The sequence below is a fragment of the Salmo trutta genome, chromosome 18 (assembly GCF_901001165.1).
Source record: "Salmo trutta chromosome 18, fSalTru1.1, whole genome shotgun sequence".
NCBI classification, from domain to species: Eukaryota; Metazoa; Chordata; class Actinopteri; order Salmoniformes; family Salmonidae; genus Salmo; species Salmo trutta.
This window is the reverse complement of record NC_042974.1, coordinates 6,891,174-6,914,630: the sequence shown is the minus strand read 5'-3', so window position 1 is coordinate 6,914,630 and position 23,457 is coordinate 6,891,174. Positions and strand designations below refer to the sequence as shown.

The 23,457-nt window shown below is 44.0% G+C and overlaps 1 protein-coding gene across 4 annotated transcripts in view; it reads left to right on the top strand.

Moving 5' to 3' along the window:
• Nucleotides 1–22,774, top strand: part of LOC115152800 (thrombospondin-2) — a 44,601-nt gene extending 21,827 nt beyond the window's left edge. For 3 of the 4 annotated variants that reach the window (XM_029697610.1, XM_029697611.1, XM_029697609.1), the window contains exons 9-23: nucleotides 521–697; nucleotides 1,197–1,370; nucleotides 3,414–3,541; nucleotides 4,358–4,510; nucleotides 10,920–11,138; nucleotides 11,436–11,543; nucleotides 12,236–12,395; nucleotides 13,098–13,216; nucleotides 14,896–15,130; nucleotides 17,379–17,606; nucleotides 19,196–19,467; nucleotides 19,698–19,795; nucleotides 20,071–20,210; nucleotides 20,373–20,406; nucleotides 20,964–22,774. In XM_029697610.1, the coding sequence (XP_029553470.1) occupies nucleotides 521–697; nucleotides 1,197–1,370; nucleotides 3,414–3,541; nucleotides 4,358–4,510; nucleotides 10,920–11,138; nucleotides 11,436–11,543; nucleotides 12,236–12,395; nucleotides 13,098–13,216; nucleotides 14,896–15,130; nucleotides 17,379–17,606; nucleotides 19,196–19,467; nucleotides 19,698–19,795; nucleotides 20,071–20,210; nucleotides 20,373–20,406; nucleotides 20,964–20,967 (2,249 nt within the window). In that variant the 3' untranslated portion in view covers nucleotides 20,968–22,774. The remainder of the gene's footprint in view (nucleotides 1–520; nucleotides 698–1,196; nucleotides 1,371–3,413; nucleotides 3,542–4,357; nucleotides 4,511–10,919; nucleotides 11,139–11,435; nucleotides 11,544–12,235; nucleotides 12,396–13,097; nucleotides 13,217–14,895; nucleotides 15,131–17,378; nucleotides 17,607–19,195; nucleotides 19,468–19,697; nucleotides 19,796–20,070; nucleotides 20,211–20,372; nucleotides 20,407–20,963) is intronic. The other variant, XM_029697612.1, reaches the window with a different exon arrangement.
• The last annotated feature ends 683 nt before the right edge of the window (nucleotides 22,775–23,457 follow it).

Genomic DNA, 23,457 nt, shown 5'->3' with positions numbered 1-23,457 from the left:
ATAGTGCACTGCTCTGCTAGGCTGGAGATGGCTGGACAGGGACCTCATCCCACTCTGACTCAAAATACTTCTCTCACTCTCTCTCTCTCTCTCTCTCTCTCTCTCTCTGTCTGTCTGTTTCTGTCTGTCTCTGTCTGCTGTGGGAAATAGGTCACGTACATGGCTGTAGAGAGTGTGTCCATCCTGTTAGCCTAAAGGACTCACTAGTACCCACCAAACAACGTCACCCATAGCGACCTACATATTAGTGGTTTATTATACTGCAACCAAATTACCCAGAAATGGATAATAAAGACCTTTAAATCTGAAAAAATAATATATCCCATTTAGCAGAAGCTTTTATCCAAAGCCACTTGCAGTCCTACGTGCATACTGTACGTTGTTTACGTATGGGTGATCCCGGGATCAAACCCACTATTCTGGCATTACAAGCGGCATGTTCTACTGCACTAAAAAGGACTACCATATTACATGTATGTATTTTCCTATACACTGCCTTGACTGACCTGTGTGTATTCAGTTCGTCAGGATGGTAGGTGGAGCCTGTGGTCTCCATGGTCATCATGTTCGGTGACGTGTGGCGAGGGTCAGATCACCAGGATACGCCACTGCAACGCCCCCACACCACAACTGGGGGGCAAAGACTGTGAGGGCCAGGGGAGAGAGACACAGCGCTGTGAGGCCAAGCCCTGTCCCAGTGAGTATGGTGGCCCAAGAGGAACAACACAGACAGGGTTCAACATTTTAGCTGTGCACTGATTGAGCTTGCCTCTTTCTTTAGAAAGAGAACTACTTTGAACCCAGGAGTTTGATCTGATTAATAACCACTAACCTGGATTTAAAAACAGGCAGAATGAGACGTTTTATAGCTCGTTCCACTCATATAGGATGGGGCACCATTCACATGCTAAACATTCTGTCTGTCTTTTATAAAACTACTGCGGTTATAGCTTCCAGACCGCAACAGGGCTGAGAATCGAATGACCCCTAGGAGATGTGTAGAGTGGTTTGTGTGTGACTGTAGGCCTTCAACTACTACTGTAATTCACTTTCTTACGGTAAAAGAGACTTGATAAGGCAGTAATGTAAAGTAGTAAAACCTCCCCAATGTGGAGGTAGTCCCCAATGTGATCTAAAAGAGATCCTAACAAACAGTATGATGGTCCACTAACTGTTTATTTGTTGTCCACGTGCAGTTGACGGTGGTTGGGGACCGTGGTCGCCATGGGCGATCTGCTCGGCAACCTGTGGGGGTGGAGTTAAGGGTCGGACCCGTGTCTGTAACAGCCCCGAACCCCAGTACGGAGGCAAGAAGTGCCCCGGGGAGACCAACGACAGTAACGCCTGCAACAAACAGGACTGCCCTATCGGTGAGTGAGTGTGCACGTGTGTGTGTTTGTGTGCGTGCGTATGTGTCGCACCCAGCACCTCCACCAGGTGCTGGGTGCAACAGTTCATTCTAGCATTCCTGTTTAGTTATTATACCTCATTTCAACATTCCTGTGATAGGTGCTCTTAGAATGGCTAAGTTATTCACATATTTGTGCTGATAACAAAGTCTGGGAGGATGTGTTTGGCCTATTATGAGAAGGAAGACATTAGCTAATGCTAACATTGCTCTGAAAGCACTGAAAGCTGCTAACTTGGAGAGAAATGAAGGAAATGAAGGGAGCAACCTGAAGTGAGCAACCTGAGCAACCTGGAGAAGCTAAATGTCAATATCGAAATATCAATACACAAATGTCCAAACGTAGCTGCATTAGGCATGTCCTGGTTCTCTTCATTATCATAACCGGTCGCCATGTTTCTTTCACATGGCTGTTTTAGTTATAGCTCTTTTATATGTCTGCTAACCATGCTAATCCCTGTCAGACGGCTGTCTGCAAACCATGCTAACACCTGTCAGATGTCTGTCTGCTAACCATGCTAATCCCTGTCAGATGGCTGTCTGTCTAACCCATGCTAACACCTGTCAGATGTCTGTCTGCTAACCATGCTAACACCTGTCAGATGTCTGTCTGCTAACCATGCTAATCCCTGTCAGACGGCTGTCTGCAAACCATGCTAACACCTGTCAGATGTCTGTCTGCTAACCATGCTAATCCCTGTCAGACGGCTGTCTGCAAACCATGCTAACACCTGTCAGACGGCTGTCTGTCTAACTCATGCTAATCCCTGTCAGATGGCTGTCTGTCTAACCCATGCTAATCCCTGTCAGATGGCTGTCTGTCTAACCCATGCTAACACCTGTCAGATGTCTGTCTGCTAACCATGCTAATCCCTGTCAGACGGCTGTCTGTCTAACTCATGCTAATCCCTGTCAGACATCTGTCTGCTAACCATGCTAATCCCTGTCAGACGGCTGTCTGTCTAACCCATGCTAACACCTGTCAGATGTCTGTCTGCTAACCATGCTAATCCCTGTCAGATGGCTGTCTGTCTAACCCATGCTAATCCCTGTCAGACATCTGTCTGCTAACCATACTAATCCCTGTCAGACGGCTGTCTGTCTAACCCATGCTAACACCTGTCAGATGTCTGTCTGCTAACCATGCTAATCCCTGTCAGATGGCTGTCTGCAAACCATGCTAACACCTGTCAGATGTCTGTCTGCTAACCATGCTAATCCCTGTCAGACGGCTGTCTGCAAACCATGCTAACACCTGTCAGATGTCTGTCTGCTAACCATGCTAATCCCTGTCAGACGGCTGTCTGCAAACCATGCTAACACCTGTCAGATGTCTGTCTGCTAACCATGCTAATCCCTGTCAGATGGCTATCTGTCTAACCCATGCTAACACCTGTCAGATGTCTGTCTGCTAACCATGCTAATCCCTGTCAGACGGCTGTTTGTCTAACCCATGCTAATCCCTGTCAAATGGCTGTTTGTCTAACCCATGCTAATCCCTGTCAAATGGCTGTCTGTCTAACCCATGCTAATCCCTGTCAAATGGCTGTCTGTCTAACCCATGCTAACACCTGTCAGATGGCTTTCTGTCTAACCCATGTTTTATTGTTCCCTGTCAGACGTCTGTCTGTCTAACCCATGCTAATCCCTGTCAGATGTCTGTTTAACCATGTTTTATTGTTCCCTGTCAGACGTCTGTCTGTCTAACCATGTTTTATTGTTCCCTGTCAGACGGCTGTCTGTCTAACCATGTTTTATTGTTCCCTGTCAGACGTCTGTCTGTCTAACCCATGCTAATCCCTGTCAGATGTCTGTTTAACCATGTTTTATTGTTCCCTGTCAGACGTCTGTCTGTCTAACCCATGTTTTATTGTTCCCTGTCAGACGGCTGTCTGTCTAACCCATGTTTTATTGTTCCCTGTCAGACGGCTGTCTGTCTAACCATGTTTTATTGTTCCCTGTCAGACGGCTGTCTGTCTAACCATGTTTTATTGTTCCCTGTCAGACGGCTGTCTGTCTAACCCATGCTTTGGGGGAGTGGACTGTAACAGCGGCTCTGACGGATCCTGGGAGTGTGGACCCTGCCCCCTTGGTTTCCGTGGCAACGGCACTCACTGTGAAGATGTCAACGAGGTAAATTAGGGTTAAAGAAGGTTACACAAGTTAGATACTTTAACTAATGGTTAACCCTAACCGTAACTTTAGCTCTAATCATAGCCTTAAATTAATGTAGATCACCAGGCTATGCCTAACCCTAACCATTAGTTCATCCTGAACTCATTCATAGTCTTGACCTGTTACCCTTTTATAATCTGACCCTACTTCTGATCCTCTTCTTCCTCAGTGTGACATGGGCTCTGATAGATCAATATGATCGATTGATTTGACCTGATCCTCTTCTTCCTCAGTGTGACATGGGCTCTGATAGATCAATATGATCGATTGATTTAACCTGATCCTCTTCTTCCTCAGTGTGACATGGGCTCTGATAGATCAATATGATCGATTGATTTAACCTGATCCTCTTCTTCCTCAGTGTGACATGGGCTCTGATAGATCAATATGATCGATTGATTTAACCTGATCCTCTTCTTCCTCAGTGTGACATGGGCTCTGATAGATCAATATGATCGATTGATTTGACTTGATCCTCTTCTTCCTCAGTGTGACATGGGCTCCGATAGATCAATATGATCGATTGATTGTTTGATTTGATCTGATCCTCTTCCTCCTCAGTGTGACATGGGCTCTGATAGATCAATATGATCGATTGATTTGATCTGATCCTCTTCTTCCTCAGTGTGACATGGGCTCTGATAGATCAATATGATTGATTGATTGTTTGATTTGATTTGATCTGATCCTCTTCCTCCTCAGTGTGACATGGGCTCTGCTTTCTGACTGATGAGCTGAATTAATTTATTTGATATGTTTTTTTCCCCTTCTCAGTGTGACATTGTGTCAGATGTCTGCTTTAAAGCAGGTGGAGCATTGCGTTGCGTCAACACAGACCCAGGGTTCCACTGTCTGGCCTGCCCACCCCGCTACAAGGGAACACAGCCCTTCGGTGTGGGCGTGGAGGCTGCCAGCAAGAACAAACAGGTACGTCTGTGCCGGTTTTAGACCTAGTGTATTCTTTAGGCAGCGTATTAGTGGAGGTTGTATGAGGTGGTAGGTGGTATGAGGCTTGATTTACAGTATTAGTAGAGTTGGAATGAGGCTTGGTTTACAGTATTAGTAGAGGTGGTATAAGGCTTGCTTTACAGTATTAGTAAAGGTGGTATGAGGCTTGCTTTACAGTATTAGTAGAGGTGGTATAAGGCTTGCTTTACAGTATTAGTGGAGGTGGTATGAGTCTTGCTTTACAGTATTAGTAGAGGTGGTAGGAGGCTTGGTTTACAGTATTAGTAGAGCTGGTATGAGGCTTGGTTTACAGTATTAGTAGAGGTGGTAGGTGGTATGAGGCTTGGTTTACAGTATTAGTAGAGGTGGTAGGTGGTATGAGGCTTGGTTTACAGTATTAGTAGAGGTGGTATGAAGCTTGGTTTAGAGTATTAGTGTAGGTTGTATGAGGCTTGGTTTACAGTATTAGCAGAGGTGGTAGGTGCTTTGAGGCTTGGTTTACAGTATTAGTAGAGATGGTAGGTGGTATGAGGCTTGCTTTACAGTATTAGTAGAGGTGGTAGGTGGTATGATGCTTGGTTTACAGTATTAGTAGAGGTGGTATGATGCTTGGTTTACAGTATTAGTAGAGGTGGTATGAGGCTTGCTTTACAGTATTAGTAGAGGTGGTATGAGGCTTGGTTTACAGTATTAGTAGAGGTGGTATGAGGCTTGTTTTACAGTATTAGTAGAGGTGGTATGAGGCTTGGTTTACAGTATTAGTAGAGTTGGTATGAGGCTTGGTTAACAGTATTAGTAGAGGTGGTATGAGGCTTGGTTTACAGTATTAGTAGAGGTGGTATGAAGCTTGGTTTAGAGTATTAGTGTAGGTTGTATGAGGCTTGGTTTACAGTATCAGTAGAGGTGGTATGAAGCTTGGTTTAGAGTATTAGTGTAGGTTGTATGAGGCTTGGTTTACAGTATTAGCAGAGGTGGTAGGTGCTTTGAGGCTTGGTTTACAGTATTAGTAGAGATGGTAGGTGGTATGAGGCTTGCTTTACAGTATTAGTAGAGGTGGTAGGTGGTATGATGCTTGGTTTACAGTATTAGTAGAGGTGGTATGAGGCTTGGTTTACAGTATTAGTAGAGGTGGTAGGTGGTATGATGCTTGGTTTACAGTATTAGTAGAGGTGGTATGAGGCTTGGTTTACAGTATTAGTAGAGGAGGTAGGTGGTATGAGCCTTGGTTTACAGTATTAGTAGAGGTGGTATGAGGCTTGGTTTACAGTATTAGTAGAGGTGGTAGGTGGTATGATGCTTGGTTTACAGTATTAGTAGAGGTGGTATGATGCTTGGTTTACAGTATTAGTAGAGGTGGTATGAGGCTTGGTTTACAGTATTAGTAGAGGTGGTAGGTGGTATGATGCTTGGTTTACAGTATTAGTAGAGGTGGTATGAGGCTTGGTTTACAGTATTAGTAGAGGAGGTAGGTGGTATGATGCTTGGTTTACAGTATTAGTAGAGGTGGTATGAGGCTTGGTTTACAGTATTAGTAGAGGTGGTAGGTGGTATGATGCTTGGTTTACAGTATTAGTAGAGGTGGTATGAGGCTTGGTTTACAGTATTAGTAGAGGAGGTAGGTGGTATGAGGCTTGGTTTACAGTATTAGTAGAGGTGGTATGAGGCTTGGTTTACAGTATTAGTAGAGGTGGTAGGTGGTATGATGCTTGGTTTACAGTATTAGTAGAGGTGGTATGATGCTTGGTTTACAGTATTAGTAGAGGTGGTATGAGGCTTGGTTTACAGTATTAGTAGAGGAGGTAGGTGGTATGAGGCTTGGTTTACAGTATTAGTAGAGGTGGTATGATGCTTGGTTTACAGTATTAGTAGAGGTGGTATGAGGCTTGGTTTACAGTATTAGTAGAGGAGGTAGGTGGTATGAGGCTTGGTTTACAGTATTAGTAGAGGTGGTATGATGCTTGGTTTACAGTATTAGTAGAGGTGGTATGAGGCTTGGTTTACAGTATTAGTAGAGGAGGTAGGTGGTATGAGGCTTGGTTTACAGTATTAGTAGAGGTGGTATGATGCTTGGTTTACAGTATTAGTAGAGGTGGTATGAGGCTTGGTTTACAGTATTAGTAGAGGAGGTAGGTGGTATGAGGCTTGGTTTACAGTATTAGTAGAGGTGGTATGATGCTTGGTTTACAGTATTAGTAGAGGTGGTATGAGGCTTGGTTTACAGTATTAGTAGAGGAGGTAGGTGGTATGAGGCTTGGTTTACAGTTTTTTAAATGTTATTTTATTTCACCTTTATTAAACCAGGTAGGCTAGTTGAGAACAAGTTCTCATTTACAACTGTGACCTGGCCAAGATAAAGCAAAGCAGTGCGACACAAACAACAACACAGAGTTACACATGGAATAAACAAACGTACAGTCAATAACACAATAGAAAAGTCTATATACAGTGTGTGCAAATGAAGTAAGATTAGGGAGGTAAGGCAATAAATAGGCCATAGAGGCAAAATAATTACAATATAGCAAGTAAACACTGGAGTGATAGATGTGCAGAAGATGAATGTGCAAGTAGAGATACTGGGGTGCAAAGGAGCAAAAAATAATAATAATAATAACAATATGGGGATGCGGTAGTTGGGTGGGCTATTTACAGATCGGCTATGTACAGATGCAATGATCTGTATGCTTCTCTGACAGCTGATGCTTAAAGTTGGTGAGGGAGATATGAGTCTCCAGCTTCAGTGACTTTTGCAGTTCGTTTCAATCATTGTCAACAGAAAACGTGAAGGAAACGCGGCCAAAGGAGGAATTGGCTTTGGGGGTGACCAGTGAAATATACCTGCTGGAGCGCATGCTACGGGTGGGTGCTGCTATGGTGACCAGTAAGCTGAGATAGGGCGGGGCTTTACCTAGCAAAGACTTGTAGATGACCTGGAGCCAGTGGGTTTGCCGATGAATATGAAGCAAGGGCCAGCCAACGAGAGCATACAGGTCACAGTGGTGGGTAGTATATGGGGCTTTGGTGACAAAACGGATGGCACTGTGATAGACTGCATCCAATTTGCTGAGTACAGTGTTGGAGGCTATTTTGTTAATTACATCGCCGAAGTCAAGGATCGGTAGGATAGTCAGTTTTACGAGGGTATGTTTGGCAGCATGAGTGAAGGATGCTTTGTTGCAAAATAGGAAGCCGAGTCTAGATTTAATTTTCGATTGGAGATGCTTAATGTGAGTCTGGAATGGAGAGTATAGAGTCTAACCAGACACCTAGGTATTTAAGTCAGAACTGGCCAGAGTAGTGATGCTAGAGGGGCGGGCAGGTGCGGGCAGCATTTGGTTGAAGAGCATGCATTTAGTTTTACTTGCATTTAAGAGCAGTTGGAGGCCACGGAAGGAGTGTTGTATGGCATTGAGCTCGTCTGGAGGTTAGTTAGCACAGTGTCCAAAGAAGGGCCCGAAGTATACAGAATGGTGTCGTCTGCGTAGAGGTGGATCAGAGAATCACCAGTAGCAAGAGCGACATCATTGAGGTATACAGAGAAAAGAGTCGGCCCAAGAATTGAACCCTGTGGCACCCCCATAGAGACTAACAGAGGTCCGGACAACAGGCCCTCCGATTTGACACACTGAACTCTATCTGAGAAGTAGTTGGTGAACCAAGCGAGGCAGTAATTTGAGAAAACAAGGCTGTTGAGTCTGCCGATAAGAATGCGGTGATTGACAGAGTCGAAAGCCTTGGCCAGGTTGATTAAGACGGCTGCACAGTATTGTCTTTTATCGATGGCGGTTATGATGTCGTTTAGGACCGTGAGCGTAGCTGAGGTGCACCCGTAACCAGCTCGGAAACCAGATTGCATAGCGGAGAAGGTACGGTGGGATTCGAAATGGTCGGTGATCGGTTTGTTAACTTGGCTTTCGAAGACCTTGGAAAGGCAGGGTAGGATAGATATAGGTCTATAACAGTTTGGGTCTAGGGTGTCTCCCCCTCTGAAGAGGGGGATGACCGCAGCAGCTTTCCAATCTTTGGGGATCTCAGATGATAAGAAAGAGAGGTTGAACAGGCTAGTAATAGGGATTGCAACAATTGCGGATGATAATTCTAGAAAGAGAGGGTCCAGATTGTCTAGCAAAGCTGATTTGTAGGGGTCTAGATTTTGCAGCTCTTTCAGAACATCAGCTATCTGGATTTGGGTGAAGGAGAAATGGGGGAGGCTTGGGCAAGTTGCAATGGGAGGTGCAGAGCTGTTGACCGGGGTAGGGGTAGCCAGGTGGAAAGCATGGCCAGCCGTAGAAAAATGCTTTTTGAAATTGTCAATTATTGTGGATTTATCGGTGGTGAGAGTGTTTCCTAGCCTCAGTGCAGTGGGTTTTACAATGTCCCAGACATGTTTGGAGTTTGTGCTACAGGATGCAAATTTCTGTTTGAAAAAGCTAGCCTTTTTTTTGCTTTCCTAACTGCCTGTGTATATTGGTTCCTAACTTCCCTGAAAAGTTGCATATCGCGGGGGCTATTCGATGCTAATGCAGGACGCCACAGGATGTTTTTGTGCTGGTCAAGGGCAGTCAGGTCTGGAGAGAACCGAGGGCTATATCTGTTCCAGGTTCTTTATTTTTTGAATGGGGCACGCTTATTTAAGATGGTGAGGAAAGCACATTTAAAGAATAACCAGGCATCTTCTACTGACGGAATGAGGTCAATATCCTTCCAGGATACCCGGGCCAGGTCGATTAGAAAGGCCTGCTCGCTGAAGTGTTTTAGGGAGCGTTTGACAGTGATGGGGGTGGTCGTTTGACCACGGACCCATTACGGACGCAGGAAATGAGGCAGTGATCGCTGAGATCCTGGTTGAAGACAGCAGAGATGTATTTAGAGGGCAGGTTGGTCAGGATGATATCTATGAGGGTGCCCGTGTTTACGGATTTGGGGTTGTACCTGGTAGGTTCCATGATAATTTGGGTGAGATTGAGGGCATCAAGTTTAGATTGTAGGACGGCCGGGGTGGCATATCCCAGTTTAGGTCACCTAACAGTACAAACTCTGAAGATAAATGGGGGGCAATTAATTCACATAAGATGTCTAGGGCACAGCTGGGGGCTGAGGTGGGTCTGTAACAAGCGGCAACAGTGAGAGACTTAGTAGAGGTAGAGGTAGAGGAATGGTAGAGGTATTAGTAGAGGTGGTATGAGGCTAGGTTTACAGTATTAGTAGAGGTGGTAGTTGCTATGAGAGCTATAAAGTGTGTGGAACTTTACAAAGTAATGTGTATGTGTATTTGATGGTGTATATGTTAGCACTCAGTTTCCACTCTAACCACACATATCTGATGTTTTAATGATGCTTTGTTAGGTCATTAACTACTTGCACCACATCTGTTGTGGTATACATACATTGTTTCTCCTTTAAAACTGTGATAACTGTTGGGAAGTTGAATCATTTCGTTACATAGCTCGCTTTCCAATAGACCTGGGTTCAAATAATATTTGAAATCATTTAAAATACTATCAGGGCTTGATTGAGCTTACCTGGCACAATGGAACCAATAGAATAGTCACAAAACTACAAACCCTGCCCATTTGGCACTCCAGACAGGCAAAAACAAACACTCAAAAGTATTTGAATGATCTCAAATAGTATTTGAACCCAGATCTGCTCTGCCCTAATGTTGCATAACATACCTAGTAAATCACTACTTTGTCACTGGCCTTTAAAAACTGGGCCTGCTCTGATCCGAGGCAAACATCGTACGAATTGATTTGAGAGAAGGGGAAAGGGAATTGTCTCATAGCTGGCATTGAGCGCCTCTGTATCCCAGAGCTGATTAAAGGAATAAATGTTTTCTTATTGGTCATCACGCAACACTGTTGTAGCGTTATGGTATGAGCTCATGGACTGGCATCCACTCACTTCCTATAGATGGACTGCTGTAGCCATAGAGATATAACAACTGTAGCCATAGAGAAATAACAGTGTTCTCTTGCTATAGCTACACAATACACTGTAGCAGAATCCACAGGGCACAGGGGTCAGGGCAGAGCAGGGGGCATATAGATTCAGAAGTACAGCCCTCACATATGACATAACATGAAAAGACATGACATAACATCACATAACATGGCATAACATCACATAGCGTGACAAGACATGACATAACATGACATAACATGACATGACATCTGAGAACACAGTTCACAATGAGATTGAGACCCTGATTTACTGACCTTTTACCATGCTCTTCCTTAGGAAATGAAAATATGTCAAATTAGACAAAACAAAATGGTTTATTTAAGCAATAAGATCAGAGGGGGTGTGGTATATGGCCAATATACCCCGGCTGAAGTGTCTTCTTAGGCTGTTCCCTTTCTTTCTCTCTATCTCATCTCTATCTATCTAGGTTTGCGAGCCAGAGAACCCCTGCAAAGACAAGACCCACAACTGTCACCGTTCAGCTGAGTGTATCTACCTTAGCCACTTCAGTGACCCCATGTATAAGTGTGAGTGTAGGATAGGCTATGCCGGGGATGGCTTCATCTGTGGAGAGGACTCTGACCTAGACGGATGGCCCAATCAGAACCTGGTGTGTGGCGCCAACGCCACCTATCATTGCAGGAAGGTAACGGACCCTAACATTATGTTTCCTGGGCCACATTAAGCCTAGTCCATAGTCCTTGATTAAACCTAGACCTTCCTGGACTAGTCCTGGAATAAAAATTAGTTTCAATTGAGATTTTCCATTGAGCATGCGCTTTAGTCTAGGACTAGGCTTAATCTAGGTCCAGGAAACTTTTATCCTCAATGTCAGACCTGCAGATTTTCCAAATTTTTCCAATCTTACAGTGTGTCACTCGTTGATAGTTCATCCTGTGGCTATTTCTAAAACTGTTTCCATTTCTTTATCAATCTTTAACAGGATAACTGCCCCAACCTGCCTAACTCTGGACAAGAGGACTTTGACAAAGACGGCCAGGGAGATGCTTGCGACAAGGATGATGACAATGATGCAATTGTGGATGAAAGAGTAGGAGACCTTTTTTAAAGGCCCTGTGAAGTCCAAAACATTATTGTCCTTTGTTTTTATATATATATTATATATATATTTACACACTATGAGGTTGGAATAATAGTGTGAAATTCTGAAAATGATGATAATGCCCTTTAAGTGTAAGAGCAGTTTAAAAATACCTCCTGAAATGTTGACTTGTTTGCATGGGTGGACTTTTGACCTGCCTGGCGATATAAGCTAACAGACCAATAACAAAGGTAGTTTCAAACCTAGCTACTTATGCCTCCCATTAGGCACCTCCAATTAGGCCTCTCACTCAGACCACTCCCAGACACTCCTAGAAAAATTATTGCTTGAGAAATTGCTCTTTGCTAAGTAGGTATTTTTGTTCATTTTCAACCATTTTAATTGAAAACAATCACAGTTAGGTACTTGATTGTTACCCAGAAATGATTTAATATTGAGATAAAAATGGCTGTGTTGGACCTTTAAGGCAAATGTATTAAATAGATGAAAATATATTCAGTAACTCTTGGTAGGACAATAGAAGTTTGCTTCAAAGGTCAATGTTTTATTGTTAAAACCAACGCATTTCGGCAAATGCCTTCATCAGGGTATTTAGATGAATTCAATAGGAAATCAAATGCCCTCTTCAAGCAACGGACGCTTTAATAATTCCCATTTTGATGCTCTCTCTCTCTCCTCAGGACAACTGTCCTCTCCTGTATAACCCCAGACAGTTTGACTTTGATAAAGATGATGTGGGTGACCGATGTGATAACTGCCCCTACGAACACAACCCTGCCCAGATTGACACTGACCACAACGGCGAAGGAGATGCCTGTGCTGTCGACATTGATGGAGATGGTACTAGTTATTTCTGACCAAATTACTAAAGATTATGCAACACTGTTGTATTATAGTCAGGGGGAAGGCTCCTTCAACTCTTAACTTTTATATGCCTCTAATGTATTATTTAAAGGGATCGTTTATCTCCTTCCCCAGAGTCAGATGAACACCATTTTTATGTCTCTGCGTGCGGTTTGCAGGAAGTTGCTAACTAGCGCTAGCGCAATTGCTAACTAGTGTTAGCGCAATGGCTGGACGTCTATGGGTATTTGCTAGCATTCTAGTCCTTCTGCTAATGCTAGTTAGCATTGGCTCGTGAAACATCCTCTAACTTCCTTCATACTGGAAACAAAAACATAAAAATGGTATCCAGAAGTTCATCTGACTCTGGGAGGTAGATAAAGGGCCTCATTGCCAAAATCCCCAAGTATCCCTTTAATAGTATTTAAGAAAATGGTTAATGGGTACTAAGAAGATATTGAATGGATTATTGCGGGATAGTAAATCATGCAAAGGAATTACTAGCTGGCAGATTGCGATTCATCTTTCCACCCTCAACTATCAACTGATTGATTAGCATTAGCAATTTATATGGCACGGAATGTGATATGCCACATGCAAGCACAGGCAAGCAAATATCTAAGATTATGACTCAAGATAAGTCCTGCACACACAATATTACAATTTTCCATTTCATTATCCATTTCCCCTTTCCTTTAGAAATCCCAAATGAGCAAGACAACTGTCCGTACGTGTACAACAATGACCAAAAGGACACTGACATGGATAGAGTGGGTGACCAGTGTGACAACTGTCCTCTACTACACAACCCTGACCAGGTAGTCACTATTACACTACTTGTATAATTACAAAAGCTACCCCATTGCTATTAGGGGTGCTAAATTCCAGAAACATGACCAAAATTCCCAGAAATCCCAGTTGTAGTTGGAGGATTCACTCCCTCCTTGTTCCTCATTCCAGGAATCTTCCAACCGGGAATTCTGGAAAACATTTAGAAAATCAAGCTGGTATCTGTAACCCTCACCTCTCCTCTCTAACAGGCTGACACAGACAATGACCTGTAACCCTCCCCTCTACTCTCTAACAGGCTGACACAGACAATGACCTGTAACCCTCCCCTCTCCTCTCTAACAGGCTGACACAGACAATGACCTGTAACCCTCCCCTCTCCTCTCTAACAGGCTGACACAGACAATGACCTGTAACCCTCCCCTCTCCTCTCTAACAGGCTGACACAGACAATGACCTGTAACCCTCCCCTCTCCTCTCTAACAGGCTGACACAGACAATGACCTGTAACCCTCCCCTCTCCTCTCTAACAGGCTGACACAGACAATGACCTGTAACCCTCCCCTCTCCTCTCTAACAGGCTGACACAGACAATGACCTGTAACCCTCCCCTCTCCTCTCTAACAGGCTGACACAGACAATGACCTGTAACCCTCACCTCTCCTCTCTAACAGGCTGACACAGACAATGACCTGTAACCCTCCCCTCTCCTCTCTAACAGGCTGACACAGACAATGACCTGTAACCCTCACCTCTCCTCTCTAACAGGCTGACACAGACAATGACCTGTAACCCTCCCCTCTCCTCTCTAACAGGCTGACACAGACAATGACCTGTAACCCTCCCCTCTCCTCTCTAACAGGCTGACACAGACAATGACCTGTAACCCTCCCCTCTCCTCTCTAACAGGCTGACACAGACAATGACCTGTAACCCTCCCCTCTCCTCTCTAACAGGCTGACACAGACAATGACCTGTAACCCTCCCCTCTCCTCTCTAACAGGCTGGCACAGACAATGACCTGTAACCCTCCCCTCTCCTCTCTAACAGGCTGACACAGACAATGACCTGTAACCCTCCCCTCTCCTCTCTAACAGGCTGACACAGACAATGACCTGTAACCCTCCCCTCTCCTCTCTAACAGGCTGACACAGACAATGACCTGTAACCCTCCCCTCTCCTCTCTAACAGGCTGACACAGACAATGACCTGTAACCCTCCCCTCTCCTCTCTAACAGGCTGACACAGACAATGACCTGTAACCCTCCCCTCTCCTCTCTAACAGGCTGACACAGACAATGACCTGTAACCCTCCCCTCTCCTCTCTAACAGGCTGACACAGACAATGACCTGTAACCCTCCCCTCTCCTCTCTAACAGGCTGACACAGACAATGACCTGTAACCCTCCCCTCTCCTCTCTAACAGGCTGACACAGACAATGACCTGTAACCCTCCCCTCTCCTCTCTAACAGGCTGACACAGACAATGACCTGTAACCCTCCCCTCTCCTCTCTAACAGGCTGACACAGACAATGACCTGTAACCCTCCCCTCTCCTCTCTAACAGGCTGACACAGACAATGACCTGTAACCCTCCCCTCTCCTCTCTAACAGGCTGACACAGACAATGACCTGTAACCCTCCCCTCTCCTCTCTAACAGGCTGACACAGACAATGACCTGTAACCCTCCCCTCTCCTCTCTAACAGGCTGACACAGACAATGACCTTGTAGGAGACCAGTGTGACAACAACCAGGACATTGATGAAGACGGTCACCAGAACAACCTGGACAACTGTCCTTATGTGGCCAACTCCAACCAGGCAGACCACGATAAGGACGGCAAAGGGGACGCCTGTGACTTCGACGATGACAATGACGGTATCCCTGACGATAGAGACAACTGTAGATTGACGCCCAACAAAGATCAACTGGACTCTGATGGTAAGGAGGAAAACACGTGTGCATGGAAGTATGCATACCTGCGTGCGCACGCACACACACACAACGTGCATCAGCATGTTGAATACCCTCACACCTGTGAACAGTGCTGTGGCTGTAGCTGTCTGAATTAGCCACTAGGTAGACTCTGTAATAGCCCTATGTAGTATACTGTAGATACTATCTGTATCCTAACCGTGTACCTGGGAACCCTAACCCTGTACCTGGGAACCCTAACCCTGCACCTGGGAACCCTAACCCTGTACCGGGGAACCCTAACCCTGCACCTGGGAACCCTAACCTGTACCGGGGAACCCTAACCCTGCACCTGGGAACCCTAACCCTGTACCGGGGAACCCTAACCCTGTACTGGGGAACCCTAACCCTGTACCGGGGAACCCTAACCATGTACCGGGGAACCCTAACCCTGCACCTGGGAACCCTAACCTGTACCGGGGAACCCTAACCCTGCACCTGGGAACCCTAACCCTGTACCGGGGAACCCTAACCCTGTACTGGGGAACCCTAACCCTGCACCGGGGAACCCTAACCCTGCACCTGGGAACCCTAACCCTGCACCTGGGAACCCTAACCCTGTACCTGGGAACCCTAACCCTGCACCTGGGAACCCTAACCCTGTACTGGGGAACCCTAACCCTGCACCGGGGAACCCTAACCCTGCACCTGGGAACCCTAACCCTGCACCTGGGAACCCTAACCCTGTACCTGGGAACCCTAACCCTGCACCTGGGAACCCTAACCCTGCACCTGGGAACCCTAACCCTGCACCTGGGAACCCTAACCCTGCACCTGGGAACCCTAACCCTGCACCTGGGAACCCTAACCCTGCACCTGTGCACCATAAACACACATGAGATTCCTTTTATCCCCTCCTTTTCACTCATCTTTTTACAGTTCAATATGCCATGTTCTATTTCCCCTCTCTCTCTATAAAAAGGCAGGTGTATAGTGAAGTATGGTTAGAGGTTTAGAAGTACATCCAGTAACTGTTGTTGAATGCTCCCACAGTTTTATTGTGCAAGTATGGTGGGTGGGTCAGACAGGAAAGAGTTAATAAAAATGACTATTTCTGGGTCAGGGTTGATGATGTCATTAGCGTATGACTTCATCGTGCCCATGACTTCATCGTACCCATGAGGGTATCATAAGCCAGCTAGCCACCCTGCGGCCAGGACAGTTTTATTTCCGAAAGGGGCATCTGGGCTCGCTTGCTCTCGATTAATCCACAGTGCCCAATTTCAGTTTCATCATGCAGGGTTACCTGGAAAGTGTTTAGTTGGCTTTAACTAGAAACAGTCTGTCTGGAGATGGGGGAGAGGGAGGGAGGGAGATATGGGAAAAGATGGAGGGAGAGGGAGAAACAGAGAGGGAGAAAGAGAGAGGGAGAAACAGAGAGGGAGAAAGAGGGAGAGAGAGGGAGAGAGGGAGAAAGAGAGAGAGGGAGACAGAGGGAGAAAGAGTGTGCCAGATCCTTTCATCCTCTTCACATCTCATCAGAAGGTTTTTATTTGATAGAATCAAGTCAGCCCCCTATGCAATAACAAAAGAGTAGAGAAGAAAGTGGAGAAAATGCAGCTACTTCACCGTAGCACAGGCTTTAATCTCACTGGCCACTTCCCTTCACTCTGTATTATGCCCTGAGTCTATTTCTAACTATTGCCTCTAAGACAGTTACACGTATCAATGGAAGTTTTCATGGTATGCAGAGATGGCTGAGACTCCTTATTGGACTTGGTGGACATACGGTATTAAAAGCTAAAAGTTCTTGGGAAAGAATTGCGGTTATTTTCTGTTCTGTTTTTTTAATGAAATCTTAGTGGACTGAGTGAAACATCTGCCTTCCCTGGGGTGGGAATTTTGCAACATTACTGATAGTGTGGAGACTAGAGATTTATATATAGTAGGCCTACTGTAGTCGCCAGAAATGATGGACATTTGAGGTAAAGTTACAGGTTAGCATGGATCGTTTTCACTCATCGTGCACCTCAGGAGGAGTAACTGCTGCTTCTGCAAAAACGAATGAGGATCCTAATAATAAATAAATAAAAGCTTCCATTAAAAGGGAATAGGAGAGCAACAACCAAAGATGGACTGCAACATTGTATTATGAATTCATGGTTCTCTGTTATTCATTTAAAAAGCAGACCTCATTATCACCATAGTCTTTGTCAAAGTTGTCCCACTAGGACATTGTATTTTAACCCAACAACTTCTGTTCTTCTATCAACAGGCGACGGTAGAGGAGACGCCTGCAAAGACGACTTTGACAACGACAACATCCCAGACATCCTTGATGTGTGTCCTGAGAACAACGCCGTCACCGTCACAAACTTCCAGAAGTTTCAGATGGTGCACCTGGACCCCAAGGGAACCACACAGATCGACCCCAACTGGGTGGTTAGGCATCAGGGCAAGGAGCTGGTGCAGACCGTCAACTCTGACCCGGGCATCGCTGTTGGTGAGTAGGTCATAACATCAATATGTAGTCTCTATACTGCCGTAAAATATATCATTATTAGAGATAAATTAGAGATTTAATTCACTACAGTTTAGAGATGTGCAGACTGTCAACTCTGACCTTGCATCACAGTGAATGAGTAGAGCAGGACAACCTTACCTCAGATACTTTTGTATATATAGTGTACATGAAAGTATGTGGACACCACTTCAATGAGTGGATTCTGCTATTTCAGCCATACCTGTTGCTGACAGATGTATAAAATCAAGCACACAGCCGTGCAATCTCCATAGACAAACATTGGCAGTAGAATAGCCTTACTGAGCTCAGTTACTTTCAACGTGGCACCGTTATAGGATGCCACCTTTCTAACAAGTCAGTTAGTCAAATTTCTGCCCCGGTCAACTGTAAGTGCTGTTATTGTAAGTGGAAATGTCTTGGAGCAACAACAGCTCAGCCGCGAAGTGGTTGGTCACATAAGCCCACAGAACGAGAACGCCGAGTGCTGAAGCGCGAAGCACGTGAAAATCATCTGTCCTCGGTTGCAACACTCACTACCAAGTTCCAAACTGCCGCTGGAAGCAACGTCAGCACAATAACTGTTTGCCTGCACTTAACCCTGACCTCAACCCCATCCAACACCTTTGGGATTAATTAGAATGCCGACTGAGATTCAGGCCTAATCACCAAACATCAGTGCCCAACCTCACTAATGCTCTTGTGGCTGAATGGAAGCAAGTCCCTGCGGCAATGTTCCAACATCTAGTGGAAAGGCTTCCCAGAAGAGTGGAGGCTGTTATAGCAGCAAAGGGAGGACATATTAATGCCCATGATTTTGGAATGAGATGTTCAACGAGCAGGTGTCCACATTCTTTTGGCCATGTAGTGTACAGTATATGCATTTTAATTCTGAATCCCTGATTCATTTTTAATAACCAACCATCCTTAGTATTCACATGTTCTGTCCCACCATCCATCCTTAGTATTCACATGTCTGTCCCACCATCCATCCTTAGCATTCACATATTCTGTCCCACCATCCATCCTTAGTATTCACATGTCCTGTCCCAACATCCATCCTTAGTATTCACATGTTCTGTCCCACCATCCATCCTTAGTATTCACATGTTCTGTCCCACCATCCATCCTTAGTATTCACATGTTCTGTCCCACCATCCATCCTTAGTATTCACATGTTCTGTCCCACCATCCATCCTTAGTATTCACATGTTCTGTCCCACCATCCATCCTTAGTATTCACATGTTCTGTCCCACCATCCATCCTTAGTATTCACATGTTCTGTCCCACCATCCATCCTTAGTATTCACATGTTCTGTCCTACCATCCATCCTTAGTATTCACATGTTCTGTCCCACCATCTATCCTTAGTATTCACATGTTCTGTCCCACCATCCATCCTTAGTATTCACATGTTCTGTCCCACCATCCATCCTTAGTATTCACATGTTCTGTCCCACCATCCATCCTTAGTATTCACATGTTCTGTCCCACCATCCATCCTTAGTATTCACATGTTCTGTCCCACCATCCATCCTTAGCATTCACATGTTCTGTCCTACCATTCTAGGCTTTGATGAGTTCAACGCGGTGGACTTCAGTGGTACGTTCTATGTGAACACGGACCGGGATGACGACTACGCTGGTTTCGTGTTCGGCTACCAGTCGAGCGGCCGCTTCTACGTGGTGATGTGGAAGCAGATCACTCAGACCTACTGGGAAGACAAACCCTCCAAGGCCTTCGGTATCTCTGGTGTCTCCCTGAAGGTGGTCAATTCAACCACAGGCACAGGGGAGAACCTGAGAAACGCCCTGTGGCACACAGGCAACACTAAAGATCAGGTATGCTAAGATCCAAGTTCCATCCAAAGTGGACACTCACCCTGACTCAGCTAAGTCATCCAAAGTGGCACGACACAGCTAAGTCATATAAGCCAACATATCATACCAGTGTCTCTGGTGTGGTCATACCCTCTATTGAGCAATCTTTCAGTCAATCAATCAAATGTATAAAGTAATCATAGATCATAGCTCTTTAGTAATTCATTTTTCTCCTTCTCTGTTGTCCACAGGTGCGCACTCTTTGGCACGATCCCAAAAACATTGGCTGGAAGGATTACACAGCCTACAGGTGGCACCTCATCCACAGACCCAAGACTGGTTTCATCAGGTGATCAAGTCCAGCCTAATACCTAGAATTTAGCTCAGTGGCCTAAAACAGTCTTGTGGCATGTAGGAGACCTGGGATCGAATCCAGTCGATCACACCCATCACTCTTTCCTCAGTAACAGTCTGAAAATTCTTTGTATAGTAGAAGCACAAATGATATACAATAGGCTAAGTTGTTATCCAGGGTGTTTTGTCCACAGTGTGTTTTATCTAAGTGTTCAGCACACCAAGCGATCATTTTCAATCATTCATGTATTGTCTTGTTGCGTTTTGTAGGGTTGTTGTTTATGAAGGGAAACAGATCTTGGCAGACTCAGGACCAGTGTACGACAAGACGTTTGCTGGAGGACGGTTAGGCCTGTTTGTGTTCTCCCAGGAACTGGTCTTCTTCTCCGATCTCAAATACGAGTGCAGAGGTGAGTCCTGTAGATAGCAGCACCATTCTAGCTTGGTCCCAGATCTGTTTGTGCTGTGTTGAATGGTTGGTTGGTGAGAGATCTCGCCTTTTTGGGAGACAAAATGCAGCTGAAGGGGGGGAAAGTGTTGTTAAAACCTTCTAAATCTTTTCCAATACTCAGATGAGCTGGAGTTTCCAACTGTGTTGTCCATCAGGTAACAATCATAAAGAGGTCTCTGTTTTGTGTCTGCTGTAAAAAAGAAATTAAAAAATCATGCTTTGTTAAAAATGAAAACAGCAGTCATGCTTTTGTTTCTGCTTGTCACCTTGCCTGGTTCCAATGACTCAGACTAGTGTGTGTGTGCGTGTGTGTGTGTGTGTGTGTGTGTGTGTGTGTGTGTGTGTGTGTGTGTGTGTGTGTGTGTGTGTGTGTGTGTGTGTGTGTGTGTGTGTGTGTGTGCGACACTGCGGGAGGTCTGGTGTGTGGTCTTAAATGTTTCAGGTGCTACTTTGATCACAAATATGATAATACTGCTTGTTCACTGTCACAATGAAATAGTTGTTGTCTTGCTTTCCGGAATGATACAGCTAATGCTCCACCTTTTGCTTTATTGAGTGTTCTACATTCCCAGAACCATACTGCCATACTGTATAGGTATACAGCTGTATACTGTATATAGACTTAATCTACATACTGTATGACTCTGGATATGCTGTTATTCCTTAGCTTTGTTGTTATAAATAATCATACTTTTTCTTCTTTTTTATCTAGATAACTGAACAGCGTTGGATGTGAAAACTTTAAATGGCTAAAGACACTAAACCTCATAACCTGTTCACCAGCCTATTGCTGAGTCGCTCATCATTTCAACCAAAAAAATGGAGCTTCAACTTCAGCCCTCCAAAGTCTTTTTGCCTCTAACTTTCCATTGAAGGGGCAGCCATGGCCCTTTACAGTTGTTCTGAGTGCCTTATGTGAAAAGACATTTCCTTGAGAAGTGAAAACAGATGACAAGTGGACAAATGAAAAAAACTAAGTAACTGATGTTGACAACATATTATAGGGATTCTTTGAACAACCACTTTTGTGCTTTTCTCCTAACTTTCTACAGCTTTACATTAACAAAAGTAAATATAAAATGATTGTTACTCGATAAATATTGATATTCTTGCTGGAATAGAGAGCAACTTGGTACAGTAAAGGTGTCTAGGTCGCCCAGCAACTAGAGGTCTTTGTATTGACCTCAGCAGTTTCAGCCATACAGTGAAAAATGTGATCAAATGTAATATTAACTGCCAAATATCTGCCTAACTCTTTATTGATACCAAAGCACACTGATGTATGTTGCTGACTTAAACAAAGTTATATTTTGTATTGTTTCTTATGCCATCCTGAACTAAGGGTCTTCAGTTACCCATTTAAAATGTTTGTCAAACTCTAAGAAGGTTGACCTTGAGACCGTTTTATAGCATTTTAAAGTACTTTGGGATGTTTATACTAAGTTTGTACTATACTTTCTTCTGTAAATTATTATCGTGAGTTTATGTCTTGTTTGTTTTGTTTGTTAGAGATTGTAAATAATTTATTTATTTGTTTACACTGACGAAATTTCACAATTGAAGTACAACAGAAAAATCGTTGGATATCAACATCAAAATGTCTCAAACATCAAGATAAAATAGACTATCACAAGCTTTGTGCACTATGCAGTGTTATGTCATGTATTACTTGATTCATATGTTCACTAATTCCCCAAGAGAGGCCCTATCCTCACTCAAAACTATGCAGTGGTTTCAAGAGGAGCAGTTGTAGTAGTTTGGGTTCGTTGTAACGCTCTATTCCAATACCCCTCTAGCATCCCACTTCGAGAGAATCAAGCAATATATTGTACATGCATTCTAAGTAGTATGCTAGTATGGACATTGGAACATAGCCTTAAGTGTTGATGTAAGAGTGCTACATTGATGTAAGGGCAAATGTCATGTTTGGGGTTAGTTGTAGTAGTAGTATGTGTGAGAGAGCAACAATGATTATTATGTTAACGGTTCACAGCATCCTTCACCACGACAGCTGCTGGTCTGAGGTTTGAGTGTGTATGCCTGGTGTGACGGGGCATTTCAGATGGGACACAATGAAAACACTTGACTTTATGTCAATGTAAATGTGTCGTTCATGTGGGAACAGGTGGTCATGAGAACTTTCTGTTTTGAATGAGTGAAACGTTTAACCAGATGAATCTATTCAAACATTTAACCATTCTAGAATCTATTCAAAAATCAAGTAAAAATGTTTCTTGTAACTCTTGGTTGAATTATATGTATCAAGGATATTTGCAATGTATAGCTTTTTAGTTGTCATCAGTCTGCATAGCATTAATTGTTGTCAAATTTAGTTTTCGTTGTTAATAACTAGCTTTGTTATATTTTGTGAGGGATATTGCAATGCACAAATGTAAAAAATAAAAATAAAAATAAAATGTATTTGTTGTTAAATTTACCATTATTAGTTGTGGAGGAGTCGTCATGTATGTGTTCCACTTAAAAGAGATGATCTTATTTCCTAAATAAATTGTTTGTACACCATGTCTTCTTTATTGTGATAATGGAAATGATGGATTGTTATAAATATGTCATAAAATGGAAATAGATTTATATTTAACATTAAACTGATTGATTAATAAATACATCAGATCCTTTAAATATTGTCAAGTGAAGATCAAATCTATAGTCCCTCTATTTGAATCTATCGTATGCAAAGAGAAATATGGATACAATCATTTCAAAGCTATTTTTTTTATTTAACCTTTATTTAACTAGGCAAGTCAGTTAAGAACAAATTCTTATTTTCAATGACAGCCTACCGCGGAACAGTGCCTTGTTCAGTAGCAGAACGACAGATTTTTAACCTTGTCAGCTCGGAGATTCAATATTGCAATCTTTCGGTTACTAGTCCAACACTCTAACCACTCCACTACCTGCTGCTCGGCTACCTGCCGCTCGTCTACCTGCCACTCGTCTACCTGCCACTCGTCTACCTGCCACTCTCCGCCCCTATTATGTAAAGCATTTCCCAAAGTAGCAGTCGGTGTTGATAGAAAGGCGTTTACCCTGGCTAGATGTTAAATAACATGTTGCTAATGTAACATACCTTTACCCTGGCTAGATGGTAAATAACATGTTGCTAATGTAACATACCTTTACCCTGGCTAGATGGTAAATAACATGTTGCTAATGTAACATACCTTTACCCTGGCTAGATGTTAAAT